Genomic DNA, 25,804 nt, shown 5'->3' with positions numbered 1-25,804 from the left:
TTTGGCAAATTATAACTTTTAGCATGAAAATATGACAATAATGATTGCTAAAGTAAAAAACCAAAGTATAAAACTGCATATACTGTACACAACACATTTTCAACATTTCTATTATTTAGTTTGTTTGTGTCACTGGTCAAGCTACTTGTGGAAAATTAATTTGGATCTTAGAAGACCTGAACTCCTTTGTTCATATATAATTTGATATATTGTTTTGAACATGAGATAAGTATGATGAGAACACTTACCAATAGTGATGTGTGGTTACTTCCTGCTATGTGATTATTCTCACCACTTCTCAGCCTTTTGTGGGTAAGCAGGTAGACATCCCAAATAGTGAAGTCAAAGTTTGGCCGATTTATATGCTAATATGTGGGGAAACTGGGATTATTCACACTGGTTACCATGCAAGAAACTAGATGGGTTAACGGCCACGCTATTTCTTCTTTCAGCATAACGTGGCCAAGTTCTAACATACTGTAGATGATAGCCTTATAAGTTACTCAGACATTACCTGCTTAGTCCGTGCACTTAGCACAGTGGGTAAAATGTCTGCATATGTGCGTTCCTGAACTGAAAGCACGGATCCCTAGTGTGATTGTAAAGGTTAAAGAACATGAAGAGGATGCATAGGAATTTTATGGAGCAGTGTCCTTATTAGCAAAGAAGAAACCAGAGCCTTCTCTGGACACCCACGCAGATACAGAGGGTGGCTGTCTACAAGCCTGGCAGACCACCCTGCCAACAGAGTCAGCAGAGTGACATGTGAGCCACCCAGCCTATGGCATTTCACTGTTTCATGCTGAAGAATATAAGACACAAAATAATGACAGTTTTTCCTCATTTTTCCAAAATATTTGAACTTTTGAGTTTAAAATATTATTCAAGAATATAACCCCTTAATGTTGTTATTTGTTGAATTGATTTAATACCTAAATTAGCATCCAACTCATACTCCTCCTTATCACAGCAACATTGTATTTGTAACTTTTGAGATAATATTCTTTCAAGTGAATTAAATGTTAAAAATATACAGTTGACCTAAAAATGTGACTTTGGAGTCACACATATCACATTCTAGAATTCAAAGCATTCTTAACAGAAAACCTCAATCATAAAAGAAAACCTTGCCAGAGCCATGATGATTCGATTGGCCTGTCCTCTCACCTGGGGCCATATTGTTGTCCAGGCCAGGGCTGCTGCCAAGGACATGTCTGGGTCTATGGCCCTACAGCAGCCAGGGATTGAGTTGATGTCCACGGCCCCTGTTACCACTAAGGGCCATGGGGATGACCAGTGTCTGGTCATCCACCTGACAACATTTCGGTGTCTAAGGGCCATTCTGCTGCTGGGCCATACTGATATGGATAGCCTGTGCTGCCACCTAGGGCCATGGAGACATCTGGGCCTGGGATGCTGCCTATGGCCATGTCTGGGTCCATGGCCCTGCAGTGGCCAGGGTCTGGAGTGATGTTCACGACTCCTGTTACTACCGAGGGCTCTGCAGATGCCCAGGGCCTAGTCAGCCATCTGAGACCATGTTGCTATCCAAGGGCCATGCTGCCACGAGGACCATACTGATGGGGGCGACCTGTGCTGCCACCAGGGCCATGGTGACATCTAGGCCCGAGCTGCTGCCAAGGGCCATGTGTGGGTCTGTGGTCCTGCTGCAACTGGAGTTTGTGATGATGTCCATGGCCAGTGTTAGCTCAGGAGATCACAGGAACAAGTGTGGAGATCCAAGTCTGCTCTGCCCTTCATTGGTTCTGGAATAGCTGGCCCTGCCCCACGCTGGAGGAGAACTGGCCCAAACCCTCACCACAGATGTGCAACTTACCTGGGCAGCACACTGAAGCTGACCCTATGGTCTGGCATGCAGGTGATCCAGCCCTGACAGTGTGCAAGCAACAGAGGCTGACCCGTCCACCCCTTCCTCTGCCTGTGGTAACATGGGTAAGGGAAGGATCCGCCCCCCCACTCCCCCCACCCCCACCCCCACCCCCCACCCCCCCCCCCCCCCCCCCCCCGCCACCACCTCCTGCTACTTGCAACAGACAAGAGATCTGGCCCTGGGATCAAGAGAGTGAGAGAACTAGCCCTGCCCCTCACCAACTGCAGCATGTAGTGGGCCCTGCACCCCACCTGGACAGTACTAGAGCTGATCTTGTTGTTGGGGATAGGTGAGCCAGCCCTGAGGGTGTGAGAGTAGGAGAGCTGATCCTGCCCCCTGCCCCCTGTATGCTAGGATCCCCTGCAGCAATCAGGAGAGAGGGCCCTGCACCTCATCTGGGCAAAACAGTAGAGCTGGCCCTAGTGGTTTGAGCAAGGTGAGTCTGATCTGAGGACCTGAGAACTGGCCCCTCCCCTTGCAGTAGGCTGCATTGGGTAAGCTAGCTGAGGCAGTGCTAGAGAGCTAGGCTGGGTAGTGATGATGAGGGAAAGCTTGCAGACTGATCAACCTAGCTATCACTCAGGCCCAGAACCAGGACTATGAGTTAGCCCATCCCCAAATCCACCTCATCTATGGACTGTTAGAGCACGTCAAGGGGAGAAACCTACAGATCCAAAATTGCAGGGTTTCCAGGACACAGGACAACAACAGGCTATCCAATAGCAACCCCAGAAAGAACCCATTATTGATAGTGCAGCAGAAGCCATAGGCCTCAAACCAGACCAATAACTCATTGAAATGAACACTAAGGAGTAAAGATCAATGGACTAAAGAGTAAACTGTGTGACTCAATGGGCCATACTATAGCTTCCATGACGAGGTTCTTCTCCTTTTAGGGGACTGGGTGGTTTGTTGGTTTAGTTTGGATTTTGTTTGTTTGCTTGTTTATTTGTTTTTTTTTTAAATATTGTTTTGTTTTAGGGGGGAGATTCCATGGGCAGAAGGCAGATGTGAGAGGAAAGGGAAATAAGTGGGATTGGGATGCATGATGTGAAATCCACAAAGAATCATAAAAAGTGAAATAAAATTTTAAAAAATGTAATTTTAAAAGTCATAAAAAGAAAACCCTAATCAACTGATTTGCTGTTGTGGAATACTATTTTGAGATGTGGTACATCTATTTATGGTGTGGAACATTTGTTTTAATGATGCAAAAATGTGTTGCATTCTTTTATGTTGCATTTGTTTAGCTCTGTGTAGCTATGTTATTTTGCCTGTCTAAAACACCTGATTGGTCTAATAAAGAGCTGAACAACCAATGACAAGGCAGGAGAAAGGCAGGTGGGACTGGCAGGCAGAGAGCATATATAGAAGGAGAAAAAGAGAGCAAGAAATATCTAAGAGCGAGAGAAGGGGGACTCCAGGGGCCAGCCACCCAGCTACACAACAAGCCATGGAGTAAGAAATAAAGGAAGGTATACAGGAGAAAGATAAAAGCCCAGGGAGAAAAGGTAGATAGGATCATTTAAGTTAAGAAAAGCTGGCTAGAAATAAGCCAAGCTAAGGCTGGGTATTCATATGAAAGAATAAGCCTCCATGTGATTTATTTGGGAGCTGGGGGGTGGGCCCCCCAAAAAGCCAAATGGTTAAAACAACAACAACAATAATTTGCTCCTTGCCAGAAGAAATAAAAATCTTAAATGTCTCTAGTATTAACAGTGTGGCATTTATCTGAAACTTATCTGCATTACCAAGTGTCATCTTTGCATGGAAATCTAAAGCTGGCTTAGTGGTTTATCATTTGTCTTTGTATCTGTGTAAGGTGGGATAAGAGCTCACTCTTTCGCCCATTTGGATCTTGAACACTGGCTTCTCTTTCTTTAGCTCCAGTGTAGCAGGGCTTACAGGCATGTGTCACCACAGCAACTTAGCTTATCTTGTTTTCCAGATGAAACGCTAAAAAGCTCAGAGAATTAAGTATCTAGGCTCACATACCACATATAGAAAATACCGTGGTTATTAATTCACATCTAGACTGCACAGTCTCCAAAACCCTTTCCTTTTTCCTACTCTGCTCTTTTCAAAGTCTCTTGTCCTGGAAATACATCACAGGGGACAAATTGTTTGAGAAACAGTATTTTTAAACATTTATATTTTAAGTACCAGAACTGAATGCAAGTCATAGGTGAGTTACAAAATTTTAACTAGTCATCCTCTTGTCTAATGTATATTGTTTTAGTTTATTCAACTTCAAGGGAAATATCTCCTGCTCATTATTTTCTAATAGATCAAGTTGAGCACATGAAATTCAGTAGATGGGAGAGGACTCTCCCTCTGCTGGAAGTACCCCCTGATGTGCATTGCTCAGACCACTCGGGGCCCGTATGGCAGTATTCCTTCTTCAGGTCACACAGTGTTCTCCTTTAAGGTACAGCTGAACTTCTATTAAAGGATCGTCAGTAAATTAAGGCATATGCCTGATTTTAAATGCCAACTTGCTACAGTGAAGAATCACCTGGGAAGAGAGTCTCCCCTGAGGAATTATCTTAGATAGGCCTGTGGGTGTATCCATAAGAGAGATTGTCTTGATTGTCTATTGACTCAGCCCACTGTAAGTGGCATGATTCCCTAGGCTATGCCATGAACTGTATAAGAGGGAAGAAGGGCAGCTAGGCCAGCAAACAGGCAGCATGGATGCAGGTTTTTAGCTCTGCTCTCGTGGGGGGCATGGGGAGGGCGGGTTGTGTGTGGAGACCAGAAGAGCTAGATTTACAGGTGAATTCAGGTGAATGTAATCTGCCCAACATGTGTTCTGAGAACCCAACTTTTATTCTCTGCCAGAGCAGCAATGCCAGTAAGTATTATATACTAGATACAAAGTACTACTATATACTATACACAAAAGAACCTTGTCCTACGTTCAGAAACGTAGCAATGTATGTGCAAGGATTAACAGCACTTAGGTGTCTCCCCTTCAGAAGGTTAACATTTCACCTAGCTGATTTAAATCTGTAGTAGATGATTCCAACCCAGAAGAATTATTTGGAAATTGTTAACTGGCTTGCAGCAGATTTTTATTTTTCCAAGAGCTGCCTTTTACTTTTGGAAAATTTACTTAGATTGTGGCCCTTTGTCATAATCTCAGGAAATGTTAAATCAATGCAAAATGAGTGGATCCGTTTTTCTAAAAATAACCTTTTCACAGGAAGAAGAGCTGAGGAAGAGCGGAGAGGCCAAGTATGCACACCTGAGTGATGAACTGCATGTATTAATTGAAGTGTTTGCTCCACCTGGGGAAGCTTATTCACGGATGAGTCATGCCTTGGAAGAGATTAAAAAATTCCTGGTTCCTGTAAGTGATTTTCGATCTTATAAACTGTTCCTTATCAGTTCCTATTTTAAATTGTATCTTTGATCTCTACTGACTTTTTGGAAGGGAATTCACACTGCACATTAATTATCTATATGTAGATTTGATACAAATTTTAAATAAATAGGGCACACAAGACAGGCTTTAAAAAACCTGGCATGTTGGCTCTTTCTACTCGTCTGACATAAGTATTCATCACCAGCCCCTTGCACAGTATACACCAGTCCACAACCAGAAACACTAATAAGAAAATCATGCAAGCAAAACTACATGATTTATTTCACCTTTCCCTCTTTTAAGCCCTTAATATGTATTTTGATAATTTATAATTAGTAGGAAAATATACTTAAGAAAAGATTAGATTGAATATGTATTATTTATAGTAAGGTAATGATAGTATTTTAAAATAACAAATGCCTTTTATGTGGTAGTATGTCAGGTTCTGGCTGATAGAAAACATAGTATAAGATAATATCAATAGAGGCAGATAAATGTTAACATAGAAAGTTGGAAATATAAACTCACCATGCAATGTGAGAATAATAGAGGATGCTCATTTAGTAAGTTGGCAAATTCAGCTGTAAACTGAGTCGAGTTCTCTACTGGTTTCCTAAGAAACAGAGAAACATAAATGCATGAAGTCTTAAGGGTGACAGTTGAGCATTCTAGAAACAAGTGCTTCAGTAGAAATCTTGCCAAGAGGCTTGAGACTAATAGTGAGATGTTGAGAGAATGCTGAGTAAAGTTCCCTGGAAGATCTTGCAAAGATCCTCAGCCCAGAGCGTAGATAGCTGAGATAAATCTGCAAATGAAGAAACTGGAGATCTGTATACTCGATAAAAATCTCAGAGAAGGTGGCTGGCAGATAAGATCTCCTGACTAGTAGTGGTATTGAAAACTGGAAAGGAAAAATATCAGAGAATTCCCTAAGTGTACAAGCATTAAGTTCTCATCACATTTTCTAATTACATGTCCAATCCCAACATAAATCTTTGTCAAGACACAATTATAGAATAATGTCACACTAAGTTGAGTATTTCTTAATTGCATGTGCACAATTACTATTTGAGTCTCATCTAGAAACCTACCTAAATAGATCTCATTCTCAAGATTGATGATGCTATAGTCTTTTTTCCTTTGGTTTTACAAGGAAATATTTAGTGGTAGGCTGAGTAAAGCATTTTAGTCTAGTTACTTAGGAACAGGCCAGATAAACGTATGTGTAATGAGGCTAGGTCTGTTCACAATCTCATTGTATGGCTTTAGATAATCTACTTAAATGTTTAGAGCATCAGTTTACAGATCTTTAAAATGAAAATCATAATTTTCTCACTTCACAATTACTGTAAATATTAAACAGGATAATATATGTAAAGGGTTTAAAAATAAGAAAGCACTGGAAAAATTGATTTGTTAAATCTATTATAATAGAAAGACTTATGGATGACTTTATGAGGTAAAATGTGTTAGACAAAGTAATATGTCATTTTTTTGTTTGGAGTATTATATATATATGTATATACATATATATGAGATTATGATATAATTACAAATTTCTTCCTTTTCTTTCTCCCTTCAAACCTTCCCATGTACTCCTCCCTGCTCTCCTTCAAATTCATGGAATCTCTTTTTTACTAATTGTTATTTTATGCATATATATTCCTACATATATATCTTTACATATATATTCCTAAGTATAACCTTCTTAGTCCATATAATGTTACTTATAATATGTCTTTGATATACATATAATATGCATATATATATATATATATATATATATATATATATATATATATATATATGAGAGACATAGACTACAGGCTAAGTTAACTTCCTTATAGTAAATACCAATGACATGCATTGCTTTCTCATATATTCTACCTTTTGATCACTTTATTTCTACCTTATCCACTGAAATATATATACTAGACACAGTTGGGAATTTAACACCTTGTTTGACAGTGTTTGTCTGATTGTAGTCTAACTGTTGAAATGACTGACCAAATTCAGCAGGAAAACGTGTAATACAAATGCAATCTGGCCACATTTGTGATCTGTGTGCACCATGTAACTGTGGGCTCCCCCTCGCCCCTGCCGTTTCTGTGATTTCCTCTGTCATGCAGTTGTCTCATCCTTGTCTTCTTAAATGTTTTGATTTTTGTTTATGCAAATGCAAGCTCACTGATAACTCTAGAGCACTGAAGATTCTTCTTAAAATTATCAACATGGCTATTCCCTTTTCCTTTAGCATCTTTTCAAACCTACATGTACAGGAACTTGTTCAACTACAAATCTGAAGTAACTTGCTCAGTTGCCTTCTGTCATGCAATGCTGTTGTGACAGGTTCATGACATCACTGATCACTCTATTCAACATATAAGAAGGTCCTTACCTTCTTTCCTAAGGTAGGTAGGTAGATAGATAGATAGATAGATAGATAGATAGATAGATAGATAGATAGATAGATAGATAGATAGACAAAGCTCTTTATGGTTTGTTTACCTGTTTGAACATGAATGTCCTGAGGGCTGTGACTGTGGACCTCTTTCCCAATGCTATTTATATGCTATACCATCTGTGACAACCCTTCTGACTGATATTGTTTTCCTTCTTGCCTTGCTTAGCCCCAGGCAAAGGACAGTATCTGTCTACTTTAACTATCACAGGAACCACAAAGAGCTAAAACAAACTGCCATATATATATATATATATATATATATATATATATATATATATATATGTGTGTGTGTGTGTGTGTGTGTGTGTGTGTGTGTGTGTGTGTGTGTATTCCTCTCAGTTGTCCACATTACTTCTGATATTTGATTTTACATTTTAGGTGATGATAACATAACTGGACATTTAATATTTATAAAGATCAAAAGTAAGAATTCAGATCAGTAAGATGAATTCTGGAACAATACAGAAGACTAATGTAGACTAGGACTTCAACACTCCACTGACATCTTATTTCTCTGTAAGACTGTGTCCTTCACCATAGGAACTTTTGATCTTCCCCTTGTTCTGTGAGGTATAATTAGTAATACACCTGCCCCATGCTCTACAGTCATCAAAACTACCAGTATGACAATGAGTAACCAGTAATGAAATGTCTGAATGCTTTAGGATGTTGAAAATCAACTCAATTTCTGTAATTAAATTAGTTGCCAAAGAAGAAGTAATTACTATTGTCCCAGGTGGAATTTCTAGCCTACTGGTCTCTGTTCAGACACTGCAAACTTAGTAAAATAAGTAGACTGACTAATCTCACATATGCTCAAGCCACACTCAGTGTCTCAGGTCATTTCCTATTGCCTGCAAGATGTAGGACTCTTAGCTACTTCTCCAGCACCATGTCTGCCCACACACCACACTCCATATCCCACCATGATGATAGTGGACTGAACTTCTGAACTATAAGCAAACCCCCTCCCCAGTTAGGTTTCCCTTTATTAGAGTTGCCATGGTCATGGTATCTCTTCACAGCAATAGAAACCCTAACTAAGACACTATGAGTTCATATCTGTAGTTGCTCTGCTTTGTGTGGAAGGCAATGTTTCTTGTAGTCATCCACTGCCTCTGGCCCTTACACTCTTTCTGTCTTCTCTTATACAATGATCATTTAGCCTTGGGAAGGGGGCGGTGATCAGTGTTTCATTTAGGACTGAGCATCTCACAGTCTCTTAGTCTCTGCTCCTTTGTGGGTCTCTACAATAATCATCATCTACTGTATATAGAAGCTTCTCAGGTGAGGGCTGAGAGATGCATGAATCTATGGATATAAGGATAATTCATTAGGGTCAGTTTAATACTATGTACATTTAGCAGAATAATAGTACATTCTGAATATGATCAAAACAAGTTTTATTAATTTCTCAAATAAGTAGTAATAAAAAAGAACAGTGGAGAAAGTTGGAAAAGAATGCCTAGTAATATAATCTAAGTTACAGGATATTTATATATTCTTTAATAATTATGGTTTTGAAATTTATCAAGAAAAATGTTAAATAAAATTGCTATATTGTTTCTCGCTATTTATACACTTTAGTTATACATATACACTATATACATGTATATATATAGTTATAGTTATATACACTATATTTAACACATGAAGTTAACTATTTGGTAGAAAGTTGAACTGTAATATACACACATATATATACATACATATATGCATGGACCATTCCAAATTCTCTCTTTCTTCCATTATATTAGACATGTATCTTGCTGATAGTCATCCTTCTTAAAATGGAGCATTTAAAGGTATTAATTGCAGTTCGAGATATGGGAAAGCCATATTGAAAACTTATAGAGAATTTGACTGTAGAAAAAAAAGTAACGTTTTTTTTTTCTTATGATAAAAACAAGTAGAGGGCCTCTCATTTTGTTTATCAGAGTATCATCCTGCCCTTAAATTAGAGTAGGATCCTGTCACACAGGAGTGTAAGCAGATGTAGAGAAGCTAGAAAAAGATGAAGGTGCTTTCAGTATGGAGAGGGAGAAAAATCTGGATTTTCATGTACAAAAATTTAATAATATTTTGGAGCATAAAGAATGTAAAACATTGCCCATGAATATCTTATGCAAATACATTTACTTACATAATAGATGCGTAAGTAATATTACCATAAGGTCCATGCTATATTTTTATTTTAAAAGGAAGTTTCATCAGTGTTTTATGCAATGAACATGTAGGAGAAATAATGTATTAAACAAGAACCCACAAGCAAACACAAGTGATGTTCCGAGGTGGGAAGACATAGTGGGAGGTAGCAGATGCCTTTGCGCTCGCTGTGGGAGGAGATGAGCATTTGACTGCAGCCTCAGCTTGCAAACAAGAACGTCATCAACTCCAGAATATGACGTAACATTCTGTCTGTGCACTAAGGAAGACACAACCCATAAGCTGGCAGCAGTCCTTCAGTGCTGTGGTTGGTAAATGTTACTCAGAATTTCTTCAGACTGCTGTTATGAAAAGCATTCCCTTTTCATGTAAGTAATCGTAATGTAACCATGTGGGAGTTAAGAGAAGTAAGCAAAGAGCTGCAGGAATTGGTTTAATTGTTACCTGCTGAGCGATGCTTCCTCTGTTGCTATGGTACTGTGATCCTATTTTTGGTTTATTTGAGAAATTTATTATCGTCTAATACTAGTATTTCTTATTCTCTAAATAATCATAAAATAACAGACCTATGACACTGAATATAGCTAAAAATCATTATTAGTTTTGAGAGGAGGTATATTAGTGGTAGGTATGTTTTATCATTGCAAAAACTGAAGACTACTTTAGCATTGCTAATTGATTGACATAGCCTGGAACACAGAAAAAAAAAAGAAGCAGCAAATAACTATTAGAATGAGATAGTTTTTCTCACAAACAGGAAAACAGTGTCCAAATAATCAAGTGCTCACTTTGTAGTAATGGTAATTTACAAATATATACTTTGAATGCACACTACATCACTAGATATATCTGCTTTCACTTGTGACAGCCTAGAATCTTGAAGTTCCCAAGGCCAATGTTTTTCTCCTTTTTCATCTTTAAAATAAATATATTTATAAATTTATTTTATATCCTGGCTGCAGTTTTCCTTCCCTCTTCTCCCCCCAGTCCCTCTTCCCATCCCTCTTCTTTTCCCACCTCCCAATCCACTCCTCCTCCTTTCCTGTTTAGGAAGAGGTAGGTCTCCCACGAGTATCAACAAAACATGGCACATTAAGTTGCAGTAAGCATAAGCACCTCCCCATGTTTTAATGCCGAACAAGGTCATCCAGCATGAGGAGTAGGGCCCCAAAGGGCTGTAAAAGTGTTGGAAACAGCCCCTGTTCCTGCTGTTAGGAATCCTACTAGAGGACCACTCTACACAACTGTAACATATATGCAGAGTGGCTACATCAGTCTATGCAGAACCCCTGGTTGTTAGTTCAATCTCTTTGAGGTCCTATGAGCCCAGGTTAGTTGATTCTGTGGGTTTTCTTGGGGTGTCCTTGACCCCTCTGGCTCCTACAATCCTTTCTCTCCAAGGTCAATCTTTAAGAGTTCCTATTGTTTTTTAGATGTCCAGAATGATTTTTTTTTCATTTCGTGTGTGTATGTGTGTATGCTCAAAACCCTACTAGCTCAGTTTCCTAAACTTCCTAAGTGTTAGAATTGCATACATAAGCTACACACAAGAATAATGGCTGCTCATGTAATAGGGCACCTACTAGAAAAGTATTCTACCACTAACCCATGGCCCAAACTCCTAGACTCCGAATACCTTTAAATATGAAGAAATCTTCTCCCACAAGTGAAAAATAAAGAACCAAGAAGGCCATTGGCAAGTTGGTGAGAACGCTTTTTTTTCATACTATAATATAATTACACCATTTCTGCCTTCCCTTTCCTCCCTCCAAACCCTCTCAGGTACTCCTTGTTTGCATGTTTTCAAATCAGTGGTGTCTTTCTTCATTAATTGTTGTTACATGCATATGTGCATGTGTGTGTGTGTGTGTGTGTGTGTGTGTGTGTGTGTATTCCTATATAAATAAATAAATACAACTTGTTCAGTCTATATGTTACTTGTAAGTATGTTTTCAGATCTGATCATTTGATACTGGATAACCAATTGGTGTGCTCTTCTCTGGGAAAGACTATTTCCCTGGGTAGGTATTAAGTCTCAGTTAAGTTATTTCTTAGCTTGTTTTAGTAGACTTGCAGTTAGATTTCCTTCTTTCTTTCTTTCTCTCTTTCTTTCTTTCTCTCTTTCTTTCTTTCTTTCTTTCTTTCTTTCTCTCTTTCTTTCTTTCTTTCTTTCTTGGTTTTGAGGGTTTTTTATTTTGCTTTTATTGAAAATAGATTATTGTCTCATATAATATATCCTGATTATAGTTTCACCTCCCTCTAATCCTCCCAGTTATTCTCCATTCTGGATCCCCTCCAGGTCCACTCCTTTTCTGCCACTCATTAGGAAAGAACAGGCTTCTAAGAGATAGCTGTCAAACATGACCAAATAAAATATAATAAGATGAAGTAAAAACTGTCAGATTGAAGTGGAACACAGCAGCTCAATAGAAGGAAAAGAGCCCCAAGAACAGGCACGAGAGTCAGAGACCCACTTGTTCTCACTCTCAGGAGTCCCATAAAAATACTAAGCTAATAGCTATAATATAAATATGTGGAGGAACTGGTGAAGACCCATGTAGGACCTGTGCTTACTGACTGCTTCAGACTCTGTGAGCTCAAATGTACCTTTCTTGGTTGATTCCAAGGGCCTTGTTCTCCTGGTGTCCTCTATTACCCTCTAGATCTTACAATCTTTCTACCTCTTCTTCTGCAGAGTACCTTCCCACACAAAAGAGACATGAATGTAGGGATGAAGGCTCCATGTAGGCACCAGCTGGACTTCTCCATGTTCAATGAATTATGTGGGTGTTGTCCTCTGCAATGAGGCCCTGCTGTTAGTTTTCAGAGGGCAACCCTTTTACTTAGCAACAGTCTGGGTTGTTTGGGGATTTCTGTGGGACCCCCTTGGCCAACAACTCAATTGAATTCAACCCTGTCCATCCACTGAAAGTCTTGCCTGACTACAAGAGATGGCCAGTTGAGACTACATATCCCCCATTACTAAGAGACTTCATTAGGACCACCTTCATAGGTTCCAGGAATTTTACACTGCACTAGGTTTCCACAACACCCCCAAATGCCCACCAATCCCAGCATTCTCTCCCACACTCTCTTCCTCTACACTTCTCCCCCATAATCACTCAGATGCTATCCTCAACATCCCCCATTCCACCCATAAAATCTATTCTATTTTCCCCCCTCCCAGGTAGATCCATGCTTCCCCTCCTCCAATCCTTCCTCTTTAATTAACCTCTCTGGGTCTACATGTAGCTTAGTTATCATTTATGTAATGGCTAATATCTAGTTATAAGTGAATATATAGTAGAGTTATCTTTCTGGGTCTGGGTTACCTCACTAATGCTTTTTTTTCTAATTCCATCCATTTGCCTTCAAGTTTTATGATGTTATTTTTTAACTGCTGAGTAATAATCCATTGTGTATGTACCACACTTTCTTTATCAATTCTGATGTTGAGGAACTTCTAGGTTTTGTCCAGTTTTAGGCTGTTATGAATAAGGTCACAAAGGACATAATTGAGCAAGTATCCTTGTGGTAGGATGGGGCGTCCTTTTGGTACATGCATACTAGTAGTACAGCTGAATCTTGAGGTAGATTGATTCCCATCTTCCTGAGTAACAGCCCCATTGATTTCTATAGTGACTATATGAGTTTGCACTCCCACAAGAAATGGAGGAGTGTTCCCGTTGCTCCATATCCTTACCAGCATGAGCTGTCACTTATGTTACTGATCTTACCCATTCTGACAGGTTTAAGATGGAATCTCAAAGTAGTTTTGATTTGCATTCCCCTGATGGCTAAATATGTTGACATGTTTTTAAATGTTTCTCAGTTATTTGAAATTCCTCTATTGAGAATTCTGTGTTTAGATCTATTCCCCATTTTTAATTGAATTATTTGATTTTTTTGATATATAGTTTCTCGAGTCTTTACATATTTTGGATATTAGTCCTCTATAGGGTATGGAGTTGGTAAAAATCTTTTCCCATTCTGTAGGCTGCTGCTTTTTGTGATTGATGGTATCCTTTGCCTTACAGAAGCTTTTCTGTTTCATGAGGTCTCATTTGTTAATTATTGAATGTAGTGTCTGTGCTATCCATGCTTTGTTCAGAAAGTCATGTCTTGTGTCAATATGTTCAAGACTATTCCCCATTTTATCTTCTATCAGGTTCAGTGTATCTGGTTGTGCGGTTTGAAAGAAAATGGCCCCCAATTGGAATGGCACTATTAGGAGGTGTGGCCTTGGTGGAAGATATGTGTCACTGTGGGGGTGGGTTTTGAGGTCTCTTTTTCTTAAGTTTCCTCGGTGTAATAGTCAATTGACTTCCTGTTGCCTGCAAGATGTAGCAGCACTCTCAGGACCAGCACCATGTTTGCCTGCACACTGCCATGCTCCCCTTCATGATCATAATGGACTGAATCTCTGAAACTATAAGCCAGCCACTCTCATTTAAATATTTTCTTTATAAGAGTTGCCGTGGTCATGGTGTCTCTTCACAGCAATAGTAAACACTAACTAGGACACTGGTTTTATTATAAGGTCTTTTATCCACTTAGACTTGAGTTTTATGTAGGGTGATAAATATGGATTTATTTGCATTCTTCTACATGCAAGCATCCAGTGTGACCAGCACTATTTGTTGAAGATGCTATCTTTTATTTTTTTTCTAATGTGTATTTCTGGCTTCTTTGTCAAAAATCAGGTATCTATATGTGTGTCAATTTATGTCTGGACCATCAGTTCGATTCCATTGATCAAAATGTATGTTTTTATGCCAATACAATGTGGATTTTATAAAAATTGCTCTGTAGTACAGCTTGAAATTGGGAATGGTGAGACCTCTAGCAATTCTTTTATTTTTTAGGATTGTTTTAGCTGTCTTGGAATTTTTGTTTTTCATATAAAGTTGAGAATTTTCCTTTTAAGGTCTGTAAAAAAATTGTTGGAATTTTGATGGAGACTGTGTTGAATCTGTATATTTCTTTTGGTAGAATGGCCATTTTCATTATATCAATCCTACCAATCGATGAGTATGAGAGATCTTTCCATCTTCTGATATTTCCTTCAATTTCTTACTTCAAAGACTTGAAGTTTTTATCATGTAAGTCTTTCACTTGTTTTGTTAGAATTACTACCAAATATTTTTTATTATTTGAGATGATTGTAAAAGGTGGTATTTCCCTAATTCCTTTCTCAGTCCAATTATCATTTGTATATAGAAATACTACTCATTTTTTGGAGTTAACCTTGTATTCAGGTACTTTGTTGAACGTGTTTATCAGCTGAAGGAGTTGCCCAGTGGAGTTTTTAGGTTCACTTATGTATACTATCATATCATGTGCAAATAAAGATATTTTGACTTCTTCCTTTCCAATTTGTATCACCTTGATGTCCTTCAGTTTTTTTATTGCTCTAGTTAAGACTTCAAGCACTGTACTGAATAGATATGGAAAGAGTGTACAATCTTTTCTTGTTCCTGATTTTAACGGAATTGCTTTGAATTTCTCTCCATTTAAATTGATGTCGACTATAGGCTTGCTGCAAATTGCCTTTATTATGATTAAATATGTCCTTTGTATCCCTAATCCTCCAGGACTTCTATATAAATGGGTGTTGCATTTTGTCAAAGGCCTATTCTCCATCTAATGAGATGATCATGTCAGCTTTTTTTCTTTCAGTTTATTTATATGATGGATTATATTTACTGATTTTCGTAGATTGAACCATCCCTGCATCTCTTGTATGAAGCCTACTTGATCATCATGAATGATCAGATAAACAATTTAAATAGACCTATAACCTCAGTGAAATAAAAGCAGTCATTAAAAGTCTCCCAACCAAGAGGAGCCCAGGGCTAGATGGTTTTAGTGTAGAATTCTATCAGACTTTCAAAGAGGGGTTAACACCAACGCACAAAGTAGAAACAGAAGAAACATTGCTCAATTGATTTTATGAGGCTACAGTTAACCTGATATCCAAACTACACAAAGACTCAACAAAGAAAAAGACTATTACAGACTATTTTCTTTTATAAACATAGATGTAAAAATACTCAACAAAAATACTTGCAAACTGAATCCAAGAATTCTTAAAATGTGCATCCATTTCTCCAATCTCTGCAGCAATCCTGCATTTGATAGTCTATTCACTCAGGTAATCATCTGGTTTTCTTGCTGGCCAGGGATCACAGAATAAAGTGAGTCTGTGTCACACTTGCTCATAATCAAAGAATAGCTTTTTACAAGCCAAACTGTTTCTCAAATATTCTCCACCACCATTCTGAACTTTCTTTTTTCCAGCATAGACATTCCTCCTGTTCTATAGGTAGAAAATGACTCTAACAGGCCATTCACTGACCCAGACTTGAAGAGGCCCTTGGGCCTGACTGACACACACGCTTCTGAAGAGTCATTCTCTTTTGTACACAAAGGATGCTAATATATTGATGTTTTAAGGAAGGGAGCGACATTCTGTCTATTCTCTTCCCAAATGTGCTAAGGTCTTCCACATTTAACTTACTGAGCTTTCTTCATATATAGCCTAGGAGAGAAACCATCCAAAGTAACTTCCTATGTACTCCAAACTTTAAATTACAGTGACTTTTTTTTATATCATGTGAGACTTCTAAAATAATATTTTATTTTATAATGAATTAGAAATTATCTACTTTAAAACTGCAAAATTGCATGAGAAATTGTGTCCTGTGGATACTGACTTTCCTAAAATTTAATTATATAAATATGTCCATATGTTTTATACTGATTTCAGTTGTCAGGTTAACACATCCTGAGAAGAATGAGCAATGTTCATTAAATAAATGAGGAGGCTGCAAGGGCCAAAAGTGAATAAGTCCATAAGTGGCTTAAGTCCATAGCACAGCATGGTGTGCCTGGCTTTTATATGCATGAACTCAGTAGTTTCTGGTTTTTTTTTTTTTTTTTTTAAATAGGGACAGAATTTTCCATGTTAGGCAGCAGAAGAGCAACACTGTTAGCATTAGTTCATTTAGATATCTGTACTTAATATCAAAGCCCCTATGTATATTAACTAGCTTCAGATGGAATACAGGACTACTATGTCTGCATATTTGGTCTTTGTATTTTTGTTGTCAATGAATACTAATCTGAGATCAATGTGAGTGGAAATGACTAGAGGAAAATCGTTTGCTCCTATAAGGTTGCTGGCATTGCAGAGGACATTTTAGTCTTTCTTTACGTCATGGCATGCAAAGGTGGCCACCATGGATCCTGCCTTCATCACTCTTTGCAACTACTCTTAGTTGTTTTTGCTTGTTTGTATAAAATGACAAAAGTATGTAAGGAAAGGTTAGGCACTTTAAGAATTAACTAAAATGTATAAGATTTGAGAATATATCTGGGTACCTAGTATGTCAAAACAGAAAAAAAAAAGATAGAAAATCAACTGAGGAAATCCAGAATAAATCACTGTTGTGTGTAACATTCAGAACAGTTTAGGATCTTATGAGACACAATACACACAAAGATGGGATTATTTAAAAACTGACTTCTTCCTGTGCTTCTTCAAACAAGAAACTTTTCCTCCAGCTGATTTAATGAAGTCACATGGAGGGGGGTAGTGTGAGTCCCTACTGAGTGATGCTACAGTGTGGATCCTAGTGCATACATACAGTGCACATGGTGCAGTGTATGCATGGGAATGGGTACTTAGAATCTGCTTTTTTTTTTTTTTTTTTTTTTTAGCTACCACATCTGAAATGTTGTTTGTTCACTTTCTTTCTTCTTAAGTTTTGAATTTTAGGGCTTGCATTCTACAAATAGACCTCCCAGCTGTTGTCCTGTAACAAAACTAGTAAGAGTTTATGATTTTGAGAGTTTGTAATTGGTTTCCTGAAACCACATTTCTCATCTGGGATTTAACATTTTCCAGCCATTGTTGAACATTTGTTTCAGTCACAATAAATTTTAAGCTCACAGATCCTTTTAATAATCTTGCCCAGTCCCACAGGTGCTTTGTGTAACCCGGGGCACACAGAAGGGAAGAAAACACCATCTGCTATTAGCACATTTTCCCAAAATGAGTTACATTCCCCCCCCCCCCCCCCCCGCTTTCTGCCCCTTCCTTCTGATTTCTAGTCTTACTTGAGGAAGTTGAGAATATTCCAAAAACAATTTACATACAAGGGTATAAATTATAAACAGAGTTATGTTCTTTTAAAATTAAAGGAAAACTGCCCACTAATAAAATATTTGTAACAACTCTTCTTAAACTCAAGAATAGACCTGCTGCCCTAAGGATAATATTTCAGCTAAAACTCATTCCCTTGTAAAGTGCAGACATCATTGTATCCTACACACAGTTTAAAATGCACAAGAGATCCACAGTGTAAGAAACACACTTCTCTACAGAAGTGCACAGAAGTATTAGGTTAGATGATTTTCTGTAAGTGTACAAGTTAATGATACTGGGAGGTTCCCTTTCCTTGAAAGTTGCCTGTCCTGATATTTTCAAAGGCAGGCAGCAACAGAGACAGATAGAACTCCTCCTTACCATAGAGGTCATGTGATCATGACATGGGCTCTAGAGTTACTGTAAAGTTCCTCTCTATTTAGAGCACCATATGTCTATATTCTTGTCAAAGCCGACGCATCTGGGCTTACTGTCATTCACTAATATTTGCCAGTATTTCTTTCAGTGTTAAAGCAGGTAACTTTTTTTTCCTGTACTTTTTTAGGTGCTCATTCATTCAAGGATGCTTTCACATATTTTCGTTCCGGTGGCCTCTTGTTTTCATGTACACATACACTTACAATATAGAGGTAGTACTTTCCAGTTGTTTAAAAGATAGAGAAGTGGTGTGCCGCAGAGCCTCTGTGATGTGGAAGTGTGAAACTGATATTTGTTGAATTTATGTTTCCTGACTTACTTCTGGAAGCTTGCCAATGTGTAGTCAGTCTTGGTTAGTAGTAACAGTTAATACTGTATTTCATTAAAATGTAATAGAAACTAAGCTAGAAGAAAAAGAGAGAGTGTTGCAGCAAAATTTATAAATCTTTGATTATTCCATTGTTCTTGATAGTAAAACTACACTGTGTATGGGAAATGACTATTCTAGAGCTTTTATATTCTCTTACATTGATAGTAAGATTATCAATTTAACTAGTTTTGACACCTGTGGAAGGGCAGGAAGAAGGGACCAACCTTGCCAACACTTTTCATGTGTTCCTGTGTGTATGGCAGGCAGAGGGAGGGAGAAAAAGAGGCAGAGAGACTGAGGGAAAGACAGAAATAGCATCTGGCATCTTCTGAGTGAGAAGGAAGAGTAACATAGGCCTCCATAGAAGACTGTGCTGTGTGTCCAGGAAATAGAACAGGAAGTGCACTGTGTGGAAGGATTTCAGCCTTCTCTGTGTGATGGGTGATGTCACTTTGTATGCTATGAATGTGTTGCTCTGAATTGTTGATAAATAAAATGCTGATTGGCCAGTAACCAGGCAGGAAGTATAGGCGGGATAAGCAGACAAGGAGAATTCTGGGAAGAGGAAGGCTGATTCAGGAGTCTCCAGCCAGACACAGAGGAAGCAAGATGACAAGGCAGAACTGAGGAAAGGTACCAAGCCACGTGGCTAAACATAGATAAGAATTATGGGTTAACTTAAGTGTAAGAGCTAGTGAATAATAAGCCTGAGCTAATGGCCATACAGTTTGTAATTAATATAAACCTCTGTGTGTTTACTTGGGACTGGCAGATGAGAGAGATTTGTCCTGACCATGGGCAAGGCGGGACACAGAAAAACTTCAGCTACATCTCTATAAGCGTGTTCACTTCTCAGGTTCTCCCTAAGTGGCTTCCACATCTATGTTCTGTCTTTACTTCCGATCACAGCAGGTCCTCAATCAGATTGCAACTTATTGAGTCTGAGTTGTTGTCATGAGTTTACTCTGCTTTCTCCCTCTTAATCTCTAAATATCATCATTGCTTCTTGTGCTCAAGCTTGTGTTTGTCTGGAATTTTGATTCAAGCTATACAGCTTGGAATGTTGCATTTAATTTTAAAGTACTTTCACATGAATCTATTTCTGCTTCCTGATTCACAGACACACTATGACTCACTCTTTAGATGAGGTATTTATTTTACCTTCTGTTCTCTCCCTTTCTTTCATCTTTCCTTTTCTTTTTTTCAAATTTCAATGACTTTTGTTGATGGCTGTTTTTTTTTTTTTCTTATAAACATAGAGGAATGAAATTCTGCCCAAGTCCAATATCTCAAGTGTTAACCAACTATGTTGTGTTATATTTGTATAACTTTAACTGAACAAGATATTTTAGTTTCTTTTTAGTAAGTTATATGCCTATCTAATTAGAATACATTTTAAATGAAAAAAATTGTGCTGTTCTTTTGCATTTAAAATTATACAGATATGATACAAATGGACAAATGATCCAAATATATTTTAAAGAAATATTAAAGGAATGTAAGAAATATTATTTTCTTTAAAATGTATTACAATTAAGATATAACTTTGGTAGGTCTTATTTTATGGCACTATCCCATATATTTAATAAATACAGATTAGGAATTACTTAATGCACTGTTCTAGTATATTTCCAGTACTGATTAAATTTGCTTGTTTATAGAATTTATGGACATGTGAAGGAATGAATATTTCTCACCTTGGTATTATTTAGTGATGCATGATGGGTTAGGTTTTTTGAGTTATATTCATATTTTAAATTAGTTTATTTCACACATGTGTATTCTGTATTCTGACTGCACTAATTTTCCTATCCTCTCTCTTTTTCTGACTAGTTTTTCTCTTTATCTTTTTTATTTATTAATTCATCTTTTTTATTTATTTTACAACCCAACCACAGTTTCTCCTTCCTCCTTTCCTCCTGCCTAACCCCCTACCCCCGCCCCCACTCCTCCTCTGTCTCCTTTCAGAAATGAGCAGTCCTCCCATGGGAGTCAACAAAGCATGGCATATCAAGTTGAGGCAGGACCAAGCTCCTACCCTCATCAAGGCTGGACTAGGCAACGCAGTATAGGAAATAGGTTCCTACAAGCCAGCTCAAGTGCCAGGGACAGGTCCTGATCCCACTGCTAGGAGCTCCACAAACAGACCAAGCTACACAACTGTCTGTCACACACATGCTGAGGGCCTAGATCAGTCACATGCAGGCTCCCTAGCTGTTGGTTCAGAACCCTTTAGCTCCCACAAGCTTAGGTCAGCTGTCTCGTAGGTTCCCCCGCAAGACCTTGACCCTCCTTGATAGTACAATCCCTCCTCCCTGTCTTCACCAGGATTCCAGGAGCTCAGCCCTGGCTTGGGTATAGATCTCTGCATCTGCTTCCATCAGTTTACTGGATGAAGGCTCTATGAGGATGACAGTTAGGGTATTCACCAATCTGATTACAGGAGAAGGCCAGTTCAGGCACACTCTCCACCATTGCTAGGAGTCTTAGCTGGTGTCATCCTTGTGGATTTCTGGAAGTTTCCCTGGCACCAGGTTTCTCCCTAACTCCGAAATGACCCCCTTCATCAAGACACCTCTTTCATTTCTCTCCCCCTCCGCCCTGCCCCCAACCTGCCTAACTTGATCCATCATACCCCCTTCCCCCAATCAAGTTTACCCAGCAGATCTCTTATATTCCCCCTTCCCAGGGACAGCCATGCATCCCTCTTAGGGTCCTCCTTGTTACCTAGCCTTTCTGGGACTGTGGATTATAACTTGTCTCACCCTCTCATACTGTACCCTTTCTCATTAATACCAAACCCCTCTCATTCCACCAAGTCCCCATCCCAGCTTCAGTGTCTTTATTTTTGTTGTTGTTTTTACTTGGTGTCTTAGTCACTGTTCTATTGCTGTGAAGAGACACCATGAGCAAGGCAACTCTCATCAAAGACAGTTTCAGAGGGTTGGTTGGTCATCATGGCAGTGAGTATGGTGCTAGAGCAGTAGCTGAGAGCTTTACATCCTGATTCACAGGAAAGAAGGCAGAGGAACACTGGGTTTGGCTTGGGCTTTGGAGACCTTAAAGCCCACTCCCTGTGACACACCTACTCCAACAAGTCCATTCTTTTTGAACCAGTCTACCAACTGATGACTAAGAATTCAAATATGTGAGTCTATGGGAACCATTGTCATTCAAACCACCACTCTTGATGCCCCACTGGGCTTAACCAGGGCTGCAGAAGGAACATGGGTATGCACTAGATTATAGTCATTATGCCACTGAGGGCAATGGGTTCCTCTCATTAGCATGTCTTTACTGCCAATCCTATAAGCCCATCCCCCACCTATGACTGTATGTTTGGGGGCCCAGAGCTTCTGTGAGCTCAGGTATGTCAGTGTCCTGCCATGTCATCAAGATAGCTACCTTCCCATCAACCAGGTCTTACATTTTCTCTGCTCCTCTTGCCCTGGGCTTTGGAGTGTGTGATGTGGGTGTCCTGTTTAACACTGAGCACTGAACTGTCACTTATTCTCAGCACCTGGTCTCCCCCTGGATTTCTCTATAAACTGTAGTCATTCTAGAGAGAAAAATTTTTTTGATTAAGGCTGTAGATAGTACCAGTCTATGGATATAAACATAAATATTTAGGAGACAGTTTGACAAAGTGTCCATTTAGCAAAACAAAAGCAGTCCATTCACTCCTAATGCCAGGGACTTCCTCAGCCATGCCTGTAACCATATCTGAGGTGCCAGACTTGGACTTCTTTGGAGCTGGCTTCAGATCTATTTAAAATCAGTTAAGTAAAGTTCTGCGCATTATACCTCATAGACATTTAAAATTTAGATTTTTTAAATTAACTTAGAAGTGTATGTGGGAAGTAGAAGAAGAGAGACCATATGGGAGATGGTAGGGTACATTTGATTATACAGAAGGAAGAAATAAAAGGGGTGAACTGTTTTAGCAGGGATGAGAGTGCGAGATAGTGGAGAATGGGTATGGATGACAGCTAACCAAAACTAGGGAAGTGAGGAGACACATTGAAACCTACTACTTTATAAGCAAACTGGAAAACATAATTTAAAATAGAATTGGAGGTTTGAAAAGTGGTTTAGGGTATTTATACAAAAATTCAGTGAATTCACATTCATGGATCCAAGATTAGGGATTATCAAAATTGTAGCAGGCAAGAAGAAAATATAAAAATTCATGACTAAAACTCCTTTAAGATGCTAAATTTATCCTATATTTTGAATTAAATGCCCTATATTGAAAAAGATAGGTCATTTTGCCTCAAACTGCCTGAAGATAGTTACAATAGAAAAGTAGATTTGCTCACAGTGACACGGCTAACTAAATGAATATTTTATCCCATGATATAATTTTACAATTATCTGACAGCAGATTCTTCTTCCAATTTTTATTTTAAACATGATATAAATGCAGTATAAACTATAGTACATTTAGGACATATCTCTTCTAGAGATTTGGTTTATCTTACTATAAATCATACCACTTGGTCTGATGTGTGAGAGAAAAAAGTATATGACTCTTAATAAATATAATAATTTATTTAATGTCTGTTTCTAAGTAACCCTAAACTTCTTATTTAAATAATAAAACATTATGTACAGCAAATTATAAAAGTATAGAGTAAAGTAAAGAAATGTGACTATAAAGTTTATATTTTAGATATTTATTGAACTAGCTCAAAATTACACCTCCTCTTGAGATGGATTTTAAAACATCTAGCAAAATATCAGTAGATCATGTTTAGGCAGTCATGGCAGTGAGCCTTTCCCTAGGCAAGTGCACATAATTGGTTATCCAATACCAAGTAATCATCCCTAAATCATACATACAAATAACATTATTCAGACTGTGCATGTTATTTGTAGGAGTATATGTATATATACATATGCATGTGACAACAGTTAATGAAAAAAAGAGAGCTGAAAGAGGTATATGAAAGGCTTGTGGTGGGAGGGGAAAATGATGTGATTATGTTGTAATCTCTAAAATAAAGAAATATAGATAGCTATAGGTAATTTTAGTAGCCCAATTGTTTTCTAATTTCTTCTACAATAAATGCTTTATTTTTCTTTAAAAGTGAATATTTACCATGGTCCAGAATATCCGTATTGATAAATTATACTTACTCATTTTTGAGTCGTGGAAAATAATAGATAATTGTTAGACATGACAATGGAAAAAGGCTACCATGGCTTAGTAACAAAAGCACATGCTTTTATAATATCAAATTTGCTTCTAGCCCATATCTATCCAGTCTGGAAAATGTTAGTCCCCCATGCTCCTTACACACGCTTTTCCTGATTGACTGTGGGATTTTAGGGAAAGAAGGTCACTGCAGGAAGTAATGGTGACCTGAAAACTAGACAGCTCTCCTTATGCCAGTTGGTTTTTATTGTCTATTGTAAACGTTTAGATGGTAGGAAGAGTAGGGGTGTTTAATGTATCTCTCACTTGCTCCCAGTCCCAGCTCCAGGTTGTATCTAGTCATCTAGACTCTGGCCCTCTTTTCTTTTCAAGGATCTCATGGTTCCAAACCTAGAGCAGTGATTACTGACTTGGCATCTTTTGTTCTGACGGCACTGACACTCTGGCACACTGTAAACCCTAAACTCTCACCAAGAATGCAGGGAGACCCTCTTTGGGTTTTCATTTTGTTTGAGTTCAACATCCCTTTCTATGTTTTGTTTTTGTTTTTTTGTTTTTGTTTTTGTTTTTTTCTGTCTCTAGCCTAGGAAGACAATATCAAATTAACCTTTTATGAACACTAATAAAACTTAGTATACCCTGATCCAAGGGCAGTGATTAATAAATTCTGCAAAACATTGATTGGTACTCATGAGTTACATATAAATGCAATAGAAAGTGAAACATTAAGACATCTCACTATTTCTAAACATCCAGATGTTTTACCACACACAGAAACAAAATGTACAGATACTTTTCTAAAGACAGTTTTTATCTTGATGGCAGACTATTTTTGCCTAAACACCTGTGCAGAAATCTGTTTAAGTGGTTTTTCTTTGAAACAGGCTTCTGCCACCGCTGCTTGGCTCACTCATCTGTTATTTATGTTATGACTGGGATGTCAGAATCACTTGAAAGCTAGACCAAAACAATGATTCTCTAATTTATTTTCTGATAGCTCTATGTCTGTAAATCACATTAGCTAATTAAGTTCATCAGAAGTTACTTTAAAACATTCAAAAAAAGTCACAGCAAGTAATAATAGACTGTGGGTTTCAAGGCATTCGTTTGTTTTTCACAAACATCTGCTTTCCGAATTCAAGAAAACAGAGTGATTGATGCTCTAGTGTAAACTGGATGTGCTGGTGAGTATGTGCATTGATAATGGGGCTATGCACCTTGCCCAGAGTCTGTACTCTTAACTTCATGAAGTTCGAAGCATGTTTGGATTATAGTCTATAAAGCACCCTTGCCGGCGCAAACCTCTGCCTGCACCCTCAGTCCATGACTTCTGACTGAAAGAAACAGATGCTTACAGTGAGAACAGCCAAAGGATGTTCACCTGAGTTTTCATGTTTTCCAGAATATCTTCCATAATTTATACAGTATGTTATGAGTTCGAAGACAGCAATGCTGTCTTGTTAAGTATTATTCAGCTTCACCCTTGAACTGCAGGTCAAGGTAGTTAAATACCTCATATTGCAGTATGCTAAAGGGGAAAGGAGTATAGACAGGAGCCCAGAGTCCTCCTTGAATCTAACGACAGGGCACAAAGTCAGCAGGAAACAGAGTTGAAATGGGCCATCCACGGGACACAACTAGAATCTTAACAGTTGTCCTTTCTTTAGTGCAAAAAGCATGAATAGCTTGATGTTAAGGAAAAATAAACAGTCTTCCCCTCACCCCGTATTTAAAAAATAATTTGGAAATCATTCTAATGCAGACTGTAGGAGTTCTCTTCTCTTGTTATCAAGAAAAATCT

At 38.2% G+C, this 25,804-nt stretch overlaps 1 protein-coding gene across 2 annotated transcripts in view; it reads left to right on the top strand.

Moving 5' to 3' along the window:
• Khdrbs2 (KH RNA binding domain containing, signal transduction associated 2) overlaps window positions 1–25,804 on the top strand; it is a 481,530-nt gene that overhangs the window by 243,632 nt on the left and 212,094 nt on the right. For both annotated transcript variants that reach the window (XM_059281719.1, XM_059281720.1), the window contains exon 4: window positions 5,097–5,243. In XM_059281719.1, coding sequence (XP_059137702.1) covers window positions 5,097–5,243 — 147 coding nt within the window. The remainder of the gene's footprint in view (window positions 1–5,096; window positions 5,244–25,804) is intronic.

This window comes from Peromyscus eremicus, chromosome 16_21, assembly GCF_949786415.1.
Source record: "Peromyscus eremicus chromosome 16_21, PerEre_H2_v1, whole genome shotgun sequence".
In the NCBI taxonomy this organism is placed as follows: domain Eukaryota; kingdom Metazoa; phylum Chordata; class Mammalia; order Rodentia; family Cricetidae; genus Peromyscus; species Peromyscus eremicus.
Note: the sequence above shows the minus strand (reverse complement) of the source record. Positions and strands in the feature narration are given on the sequence as shown.